The sequence below is a fragment of the Danio rerio genome, chromosome 1, assembly GCF_049306965.1.
Source record: "Danio rerio strain Tuebingen ecotype United States chromosome 1, GRCz12tu, whole genome shotgun sequence".
NCBI classification, from domain to species: Eukaryota; Metazoa; Chordata; class Actinopteri; order Cypriniformes; family Danionidae; genus Danio; species Danio rerio.
Window position 1 is genome coordinate 10,903,605 of NC_133176.1, and position 11,161 is coordinate 10,914,765.

The following is an 11,161-nucleotide window of genomic DNA, read 5'->3' on the forward strand; positions in this document are numbered from 1 at the left end:
CAGTCCAAAGCCATGCGCTATAGGTATGTATCTAGTGAATGTGAGTGTGTATGGGTGAATCCCAGTACTGGGTTGGAGCCGGAAGAGCGTCCGCCGTGTAAACATATGCTGGATAAGTTGGCCATTCATTCCCTGGTGGCGACTCCTGATGAACAAAGGGACTAAGCCGAAGGAAAATGAATGAGTGAATGAACATTTCAAAAGTTATTGGTCTTAACAATGTTTTTAATCTTATCAAAACAATAGCACAAAAGTTTGCTTAATGGAACATTTCTTCTTCATTATTTTTAAAGGTTAAAAAGGGCTGTGTGTGCTTCAGAACCTCAATGTTCTCAAGAAAATAATAACTAATAAACATTTTTGTTAGCTGGGATGGGTCAAAGTTTAAAGGTTCAAGTTATTTAGTCAAATTATTTCACAAAAGTGATTTAAAATGCATAAAATTGCAATCAAATGCAAAAGATTACTTTTATGTTCATATTATGGAAATAAAATATCAAAATAAAAATGTGATATCAAATAAAGTGAAATAATGTTCTGTCATGCATCATAACAGAAAAAATAAACTTACTCAAGCAAATGTTGATAAAATTATTCAATTCATGTTTATTTCTATATCGCTTTTACAATGTAGGTTGTGTCAAAGCAGCTTAACAGAAGTTCTAGTAAAAGTGACAGTACTATTTTATAAAAAAGAGAAAAGATTACAGTTTTATTTACAGACGCTAGGACACATTTCTTAATGCTTAGGTAACTTTTGCAAAACTCTTCACACGGTGAGCACAAGTCTATGTGGACTAAACTGAGGATCAATTTTCATTTTTTGGCACAAAATGCATTCAGTGACTACATTTCTCAAATTTCATGAATTCTTTTCTAACTCAGACAAAACAACTGCCAAAAATCTTTGTTAGTACAGGACATTTTGCACTTTTTCAAAATGCTTAAGCTTACGTTCAAAACAATATCATAATGCAAAACTGAATAAGACAGCAAAATTCATCAGCAATATTTTATTGAAAGATATTTCAAATCTAAAAATGCTGTTTTAACCAGCCAGATTAACAGACTGTTGTTTTCATTTTTTTGTGTGTGTTTTGGTATTACTTAGTGCAAAAAAAAAAAAAAAGTTTTCTGAAAAAAGAATTCTGCGTCATGCTTGATTCATTCCAGTAACATATGTTGCAGTTATATACAACATATAGTGCAATTATAAACAGAGATGTGTCCTTGTTTTACACAATAAAACACTGTGTGAAGCTACATGTTGTTAGTGTTTTTTAGGTCATTGTTTTGTGGGTGACAAAGTATGTTTGTCGGCTGTCAACCTTTGCTAGTGTTCTGGAAAAAGGAGTTTAATTGAGACCTGAATAAAGTGTTTTGGTAGTTGTAGTGCATTTTGAAAGTGAAATGAACTGCTTTGCCAAGCTGAAAGTCGGTTTGGAAAATTTGTGTGAAGAGTTCTGCAAAAGTGATATGAGAAATGTTGTGTCTGTAAAAAAAACTTTATATTCTTTCTGCAGAGTTTGCATGTTCTCACTATGTTGGTGTGGGTTTCCTCCAGGTGCTCCAGTTTCCCCCAAAGACATGCGGTATTTGTGAATTGAATAAACTAAATTGTCCATAGTGTGAATGAGTGCGTATGGGTGTTTCCCAGTACTGGGTTGCAGCTGAAAGTTCATCTGCTGTGTAAAACGTATGCTGGAAAAGTTGGTGGTTCATTCTGCTGTGGCAACCCCTGATGAATAAAGGGACTAAGCCGAAAGAAAATGAATGAATGAAATCTTTCTGATGAAATCTTTCTGATGTTTGAAACCTACAATGATTTGAAGACCAGCAGGAAAGAAATAACTATTTAAAATAGCAAATAATTATTAATATATTTTGGGCAGGACTTTGATCCTTAAATAGAGTCTTGATCAAAATATGCCTGACAAGATTTTCCAGTATATTCGGTTACACTGGTTGATATTATAGAAGGTGTTTTCTGTAAATCGTGGTAAAAATGTGGGTTAATTTGTCATTTTAAGATCATTAAACATATTAAGATCCTTCCTTAAAAGGGACGCCACTTTGTTTAATATATTTCTTCTGTCTTTTTTTTTTTTTTTTTTTTTTTACAATGTGCACTGTTAGTTTGAATATAAGTTTTACACAACCTATGTAAAACTAAAATGCAAATGCATGCTTTGTATCTGTATGTCTGTAATCTGATAGAGTTTCTCTTCAGTGGTTGAGGTGTTTTATGGCGGGTCAGTGCTGACAGTGTTAGTTATGTTCAAATATGGGTGTGTCTGTTGATGTAGTTGGACTTGTCTATTCTCGCTGAGTCACACTGAAGGAAACAACAAATCAAGACCTGCACTTTATAAATGATTGACCTTATTTTTGTGTTCAACATATTTAGGCTTAAAGCCGCTTCTTTCTAGACTAAATTAGACTACTTGATCACGCATATTAAAATCAACATGTCAAGTGACTTTGCTTAGTATTTATCTTAGTTAATAAATGAATGAATGAATGAATAACTTCAACAATAAAATGTACATAATATGAGTATATGTATATGCAGAACGTGTCAAACATTTGAAGAGGATTTGAGAATATTTTAGAACTGATTGTCATTCTTTGTTTGACCAACAGATGTCAGTATGAGACCAAATTGGATTGTTGCCATAACATTAATATTTTTATATACAGAGAGATTTAAAAGATATAAAGATTTAGTTTACCATGATTTACCGAAGACATTCATTCCTTTTTTAGATTTTGCATCTCCTAGAGAAAGAAAAAACTGATGTCTGAGTTTTGAATAATAACAAATTATTTCAAGTTGTATGTATGATGTTTGTTTATAATGTCTATATGTGTATTTAGGGTCTTGGAAATATTAACTAAAGACCACTATAACTAGTTTTGATTGTCTCCGCCTCCTGAATCACACATTTAGCCTTAATTATCATGAAATAATTGTTTAGTTTTCATCTGTTGGGGTGTGTTTAGAAAATTATATAAAAATTAACATTTAGAAACATCTATTTTCTGTATTATTTGTATTTTTTTGTCTTAATTTCAACTCTGTTACATGAACTGTAAAACAATTAGTTGACTTTACTTTAAAAAAAATTAAACCAGTTGCACTATTTGTTTAATAAAATTAAATGAACTGTGCATAATTAAAGAAATGAAGTTAAATCAACTTAAAAGCTCCTAGTTTCAATGGGAGTTACTCACTTTTTAAAGTAAAGTCAACTTATCGCTTTTAGGGCAATGGGTTTACTTACTTTAAGTAATTAATCACATTTTACAGTATAAAAAAGTTGCTGTAGTACGCTTTGAGGCATGTCATTAAATTTCTCTCATTATTTATTCATTCATTTACTTTTCGGCTTAGTCCATTTATTAATCTGGAGTCACCACGGTGGAAAGAACCATCAACTTATCCAGCATATGTTTTAAAAGCGGATGCCCTTCCAGCCACAACCTTACACTGGGAAACACCTCTTCACACTCTTTCACACACATACACTATGGCCAATTGAGATTATTCAATTTACCTTTAATTGAATTAGTAAAATTAGTGACAGAATGTTCCCCATGTTCATGTTTAAACATTATTTTGCATTAATAATTGATTCATTGATTTTCTTTTCGGGTTAGTCACTTTATTAATCTGGGGGCGCCAAAGCGGAATGAACCGCCAACTTATCCAGCATATGTTTTAAGCAGCAGATGCCCTTCCAGCCGCAACCCAACAATGGGAAACACCCATACACTCTCATTCACACACACACACACACACACACACACACACACACACACACACACACACACACACACACACACACACTATATTCACTATTCAATTCGTCTACTGTATACAGTGCATTTCTTTTAACTTTGGGGGGTGAGCACTCGGAGGAAACACACGCCAACATGGGAAGAACATGCAAACTCCACACAGAAATGCTAACTGACCCAGCCGGAGCTCGAATCAGCAACCTTCTTGTTGTGAGGGGGTCGTGCTACCCACGGCGCCACCGTGATGCCCTAAAAATATTTGATTTACAAATTATACTTTGGTTTTATATCATTCCAGTTTAAGGAAAATGAATTGAAAATGTATGTTTTCTTCCTGCGTTTTTTAAATGAGCCACATACTTTCATCACAATTGGAACATAAAGAGAAAAACAGAGATTGATTGCCAAAAGAAGTGATGCAAACTTGGATTAAAAGATCTGTTCCAATTTTTTGTGATCAGCTGCACCTCAAGAATGAGTTTAACAGCTTTAAAATGTTTTTAAACCAGTGAAAGTTGTAATAATAATAATAAAAAATTGCTATGTAATTCATAACCGCTGGAATCATTATACACGGTAAAACCCAACAGTCAACTTTATTAAATTAAATGAGTGCCTCATATAGTGTCAGTACAACAATACGAGAATGTTTCAATCAGTGTATGTTGACTTGTAGTAGACATGCAAAAACAGTGCAAATTTACACATGTGTGTATTGCAAATTTTGTAATGGCATTTGTGTGTGACTCATCATTGCAGAAAGGCTTAAATAAACTCCATAACAAATACATCAATTAAAATAACCTTACTTGGTATTTTTTTAACTCATAAACTGGATCTTTGCTGCATCCGTGTGGGTCTCTGTCACTCACTGACTGCTGTCTCTGATGTGAAGCAGATCCACATGTGGGAATGGTGGGCAGGAAGGACCAGCTCATTTGCATTTAAAGGCACAGGCTACAAAAAAAAAAGCTAAAATTTTCTCAAATTACGCCAAATTAGACATTTTTAAGCAGGGTATAATAAACAATTTTATGGATATTTTGAGCTGTCACCTTACAGACACATTCAAAAGGGGTAAAATGGGTGCCTTTTAAAAGTCATTAAAAGTTGCTTTCCTGCATCAACTTTACAGTATATTTGTGTAAAAATGATTCTGCCTCCCCAAAGCCCTGCTCAGTTATCTAAACATGGTGACAGACATAAACCGACAAAAAGGCAACAATCCATGTTATACTGTCACTTCTTTGGCTGCTGGAAGTAAAGTGAGACGTGAAAGAGTGAGAATGTGAAACATCTGGAAGCTGTTTTCTCTCAAGTCTTCAATATACACTGAGAATGAGGGGGAGGAAGAGATATTGTGTTATTGTTTCTTCTAGGAGGAAATAAAAGAGAAATCAATTATGTTTTCACAGCCAAAATAAACACTATTTCATTTTGAGTTAAAAGAAATAAAGTAGAATAAAGTTGTATAATAAAGAACAATTTGAAATAAATGTATTAAACGGGAGACAAAATATCTAACTTGAAGTATTAAGCAACATTCTTCATTCTGGGTGATTTCAGAATGTACGCAGTGTTTGTTATGCATTAAGTTTATTATTATAAATCATTAGAGCAAACTTACTTCATGAATATTTTATGCTGTCACGTGACCTCAAAATCAAGCATAATTCATACATTTTGTATTATGTACTATTCAGTTTTCTTAAGGTTTTATTTTATTATGTTCACTTGATCTTTTCTCATTAAAACTTTATACTGTAAAGGGCCTTAAAGAAATAAATACTGTCATTGGTTTATGATATGATTTATTTATATTGTGTAAAAACTCCAAGTTTGTGATCTTAATATAGTTTTATTCTTTAAGCACGGATGCATTAAATTGGTCAAAAGTAACCAAGTTTTACACTTAATTTATCAATTCATAATAATTTATAATTTAAAAAAATTAAACAGCTTTGTCATCACAGTAATAAATGACATTTTAAAAAGATATTAAAATTGAAAACAGCTATGTAAAATGTAATATTTCAGTCGTTAGTGTTTTAATTCAATATAATTAGCTTACTTTTAAATGTAATTTATTCAGGTTAAAATAAATGCATGGAAGAAACAATTGTGTAATTATTTAATTATATATATAAATTGCAACTTGTATTATTACTTTTACCTTGAGAAGTATATCCTATGATATAAAAATAATGTATTTCTGTCAAAATTACATAGTTAATTGAAGATTTATTTTGATTGGTCTGTTATGAAGAAGCATAAGTTTTAGTTTGTACATGATATGAATACAGTTTCTTATAAAAGAAACAGAAAAGTGACTCAGAGCAGTTCATGTGTTCATATCTTCATATACTAAATCATGTCTAAATTTTACTTGTCTCATACACAGTAAAATATGCAGTGAAATGTTTATACAACCACCTATGACCTTATAAATATGTATATATATATATATATATATATATATATATATATATATATATATATATATATATATATATATATATATATATATATATATATATATATATATATATATAAGGAATATCACACGAGTAGCAGTGTGATGGCTGTATTTCAGCACTGGTGGAAGGTGTGCCTTAGTGTTGCATTGCTGCTCATGTGATATTGCGTTCATGCAACAGTTCGACAGCATAATCGTGTGTATAAAAAAACGAAAATCAAACATCAAAAATCCTTTTGTACGAGGAACTACTTTCTTTTGCCATTCATTCCAATCTGCTGCTGACGGCAACAGAAATGTTGGTAATTCACCAACACCACTTAAGAGCTAGTATTTGAATGATTCTCTAGCGTAATGTCTAAAGTAAGGACAAAACAGGTGATTTTGCTCACATTTTAAGGCTGAACGGCATGAAATACCATCAGTCTACAGAGAGATTTCCCAGTATTTCTCTGTTGCAACCAAGAGTCCACAGGAATTAACTCAGAAAAAGCCAAAGCAAAGCAAATATTAGCAAATTTTTATGGTATAAATACAACACAACAACATACAAAAGAGAGAGATCGACTTACAATGTCCCATACCTGCCTTATAACAATTTGATCAGCTGTAGTTTGAAATACGAAAAGAAAATGCCATCTTTTCTCCCCTAATGATTTATTATGCGGTCACTGTCTCCATCTTATGGTCTGTGTCTTTGCTCTGCTCAGTATGGCTGAATCTACGAAATTATAAATATTTAAAATAGGCACTATTCTTATAAATAAACTGCATAGTTGCAATCTAAACAACTACATTCTCTTCTAAAAAAGCATCTAAAGCACACTGTTGTTCAACAGCAGCAATACTTGTCAAACTCCTCTGTGGGTTGAGTAATACACAAGGGTGAAGAGGCTTTACAAGTACTGTTATTGCAGAATATTGCAAGGCTATCAGCCAATCAGATTCGAGAACCAGACAGAACTGATAAATAAATATATAAATAGGAATAAGTATCTAAATTAGGGAATATAATAAGTAAAAACACAAACAACAAACAGTTGAAGAAATAGAGTTATAGCTACAGAAAATAAGAACAAATATACAATATTTAAAACGTTAGATAAAAATAATATATCTATAGAAAATAGAACAGTAAAGTATAAAATAATCTTTACAAGCGATATAATTGCTACACAAACAAACATATAAAACAGAAGTGTTTCTAACAAATTGCCTGTTGCAAAAAGCCACATTTTTACATTCTGCCTTTACAGTCAATTCAACAATTCATGACTGGATTCTGTGATGACGTCCATGTTATAATAGAGACCTTTATTTAATCTCCGATGGTCGTTTAAAACCGCAAACCTTGCAGTACATCCTTAAACTGAAGAGTCTTTTTAAAAGTCCTCTAGTAATTAAGATGCTTTTTTACTGCAGAACATTACAGTGTTATCAAGTGGATAACGACAGGAGATGTTTCATATTCATTAACCTGTCAAAAGCACATTTGCACGGTAGTAATTATGACTATTATCCTGGTGTGCAGTGTTTTGGCATGCATTAAAGATGGTTGTGTGTTATGGTAAATCTGTTGGCAGAGCATGCTCATAAATATGTTTCATGTTATTTACTACATAAAGGATGTTTTAATTACTCAATTAACCTGTGATTAAACTGAATAAGCTGTCTTTTTCCCCCAACGTTGTCTTATTATTTAATTTCTTTTGGTCTTTATTTCTTTCTGCTAGCATTGGCCCGTACAGGAGCACAGCTTTCAACTTGCTGTCATGTGGAAGCAAAAGTCTGGCTTTGATCTTCAAACAGGTCTCGAGTCAGTGTGAGATGAAAGCTGAAGGATCAGACGTGCAGATACAATCCCAGAGGATGCCATGTTTGACTAGCAGCGCTAGCTTTACAACAGAGCTTCTTAAAAACAACTAGGAAAGGTGTTTAAATGTGGTTAAAGAAAAAAAAAAACAGCATTCTTTAAGAAATATTGCATATCTAAGTTTTGTAATAAGCAATAATATCCAAAAAAGGTCCAGCAGGTGGATACAATAACAGTTAAAGGGTTAAGTCCCCCTATAATTTTTTTTAGTTCCCAATTTTGATTTGGAAGTCTACTATAATGTGTTTGCAAAAGTATGATAATAATAATAATAATAATAGTGTCACAGTGACGCAGTGGGTAGCGCTATCGCCTCACAGCAACAAGGTCGCTGGTTCGAGCCCCGACTGGGTCAGTTGGCATTTCTGTGTGGAGTTTGCATGTTCTCCCCTTGTTCGTGTGGGTTTCCTCCGGATGCTCCTCCCACAAGTCCCAAGACATGCACTATAGATAAATTGGGTAAACTAAATTGTCCGTTGTGTATGTGTGTGAATGAGAGTGTATGGGTGTTTCCCAGTGACGGGTTGCAGCTGGAAAGGCATCCGCTGCATAAAACATATGTTGGATAAGTTGACGGTTCATTCTGCTGTGGTGACCTCCGATTAATGAATGGACTAAGCTGAAAAGAAAATCAACAATAATAACAATAATAATAATAATAATAATAATAATAATAATAATAATAAACACTGCTGCATCAGCTTCATCAACTAATCTGAAACAGTTTGTTCAAGGATTCAAACTGTCTAAACCCCTCCCCCTACTCTGATTGGTTAAAGTCAGTTGTAATTGATCGGCCAATCACAGTGTGTAGCCAAATACTCATAACCATTTATTTCAGCTCAAGAGCACTTCATATATTCACACACTATAAAAACATCTTGCTGCCTAATTTTTTTGTTCTTGAATTGAATAATTTTTTCTAGTCGTCTCAATATACATCGGACAAACTGACTAAAAATATTAAGTTAAACTTTGTATAGACCATTTTGAGGGATGTAAACAATAGCAATAGTTCTATTGTATTAACTGTTTTACACTTTTAATTTCCATAGCTTCTGAGAATCCAAATAGGTCCACATATAGATAAATAATGTTATGATAGCAGATTGAATTGCCTTGTTATGGTTATGAAATAGTTTGACAATAAGCCAAGCATGGAAGTGTTCATGGGCCAATGGCATGGCCACAATGAGGAAAAAAAAAGTTAATAATCATAATACCAAATATAAGATCAAGTCAAATTTATCAGAAATGAAGGTACAAAGCTGTTACTGGGGTGGTACATTTTCAATACAGTTCTACCTAAACAGTCAATGTTGTTACCTCAAAGTTAAAAGTTTATTCATTCATTCATTTTCTACCGCTTTTCCAGGGCCGGGTTGCGAGGTCAGCAGCAGTCTTAAGCCTAGTTCACACTACAGGATTTTAAACATCAGCAGATCGCTGTGCCGTTCACACTACATGACTTGACTTTGTGTCTTTTAATCTCTGTGGTGTTCACACTACGCAACACTCTGTGAATGATCCACAAGAGGGGGGTCACACACTACATGATCTGACAACAACTCATTCCCCATCAGCTCATTCAAGCTACCAAACCACAGCCAATGAAATTTTGAGGGAGGAGTCGATTCACACTCGTACACTTTGGACTGTGGGGAAACCGGAGCACCCTGAGGAAACCCACGCAAGCGCAGGGAGAACATGCAAACTCCGCACAGAAACGCCAACTGACCAAGTTGAGGCTCGAATCAGCGACCTTCTTGCTGTGAGGTGATAGCACTACCTACTGCGCCACTGCGTCACCTTGGTTGAGATCCTGCACAATAAATAAAAAGCATCTTGAAGGGGCGGGACATGTCAGATACTATAGAGCATTTGATTGGCCAAGATTTGATGAACATGAAGTATGAGGTGACCAGTGTTGGTTAAATTACTTCAAAAAAGTAATTAATTACTAATTACATAATTAAAATTGTATTTAAATTACATGTTTTATTACTGTGTCCGTACAGTAACTCATTACTCAATAAGCTATTAAATTACTTGACTCAACACAACGCTTAAATGCACTACATATAAATCTCAATGCTGCACAGACAATAGAAATTAAACTCTTTAAATTTTTTAAACATGAGCTAAATTGGACCTTTTAGCTTTATTAAATGAATGTAACACTTTAAGAATTATAAACATTATATCAAAAGACAAAACATTTTAAAGCGATGACAATATTTCATGCCCTTCCAGCTGCAACCCATCACTGGGAAACACCCATACACTACAGAAATATTTAGCTTACCCAAGTCACTTAAAGCGCATGACTTTGGACTGTGGTGGAAACCGGAGCACCTGAGGTCTAATCAGCCAATCACACGCCAGTAACTCAATGCATTTAGGCATGTAGACTTGGTCAAGATGATCTGCTGCAGTTCAAACCGAGCATCAGAATGGGGAAGAAAGGTGATTTAAGAGACTTTGAACGTGGCATGGTTGTTGGTGCCAGACGGGCTGGTCTGAGTATTTCAGAAACTGTTGATCTACTGGGATATTCATGCACAACCATCTTTAGCATTTAGAGAGAATGGTCAGAAAAAGAGAAAATATCCAGAGAGCGGCAGTTCTGTGGATGCAAATGCCTTGTTGATGCCAGAGGTTAGAGGAGAATGGCCAGACTGGTTCCAGCTGATAGAAAGGCAACAGTAACTCAAATAAGCACTTGTTACAACCGAGGTCTGCAGAAGAGCATCTTTGAACACACAACACGTCCAACCTTGAGGCAGCAGAAACAGAAGACCACATTGGGTGCCGCTCCTGTCAGCTAAGAACAGGAAACTGATGCTACAATTCACACAAGCTCACCCAAACTAGATAATAGAAGATTGGGAAAACGTTGCCCGGTCTGATGAGTCTCTATTTCTGCTGTGACATACGGATGGTAGGGTCAGAATTTGAGGTCAACAGCATGAAAGCATGGATCCATTCTACCTTGTAACAACAGTTCAGGC

The 11,161-nt window shown here is 34.2% G+C and overlaps 1 protein-coding gene across 3 annotated transcripts in view; it reads right to left on the minus strand.

The window, feature by feature from the left end:
• Positions 1-3,908: 3,908 nt before the first annotated feature.
• gaa2 (alpha glucosidase 2) overlaps positions 3,909-11,161 on the minus strand; it is a 36,583-nt gene continuing 29,330 nt past the window's right edge. For all 3 annotated transcript variants that reach the window (XM_068220999.2, XM_068220998.2, XM_068221000.2), the window contains exon 20: positions 3,909-4,758. In XM_068220999.2, the coding sequence (XP_068077100.2) occupies positions 4,666-4,758 (93 nt within the window). In that variant the 3' untranslated portion in view covers positions 3,909-4,665. The remainder of the gene's footprint in view (positions 4,759-11,161) is intronic.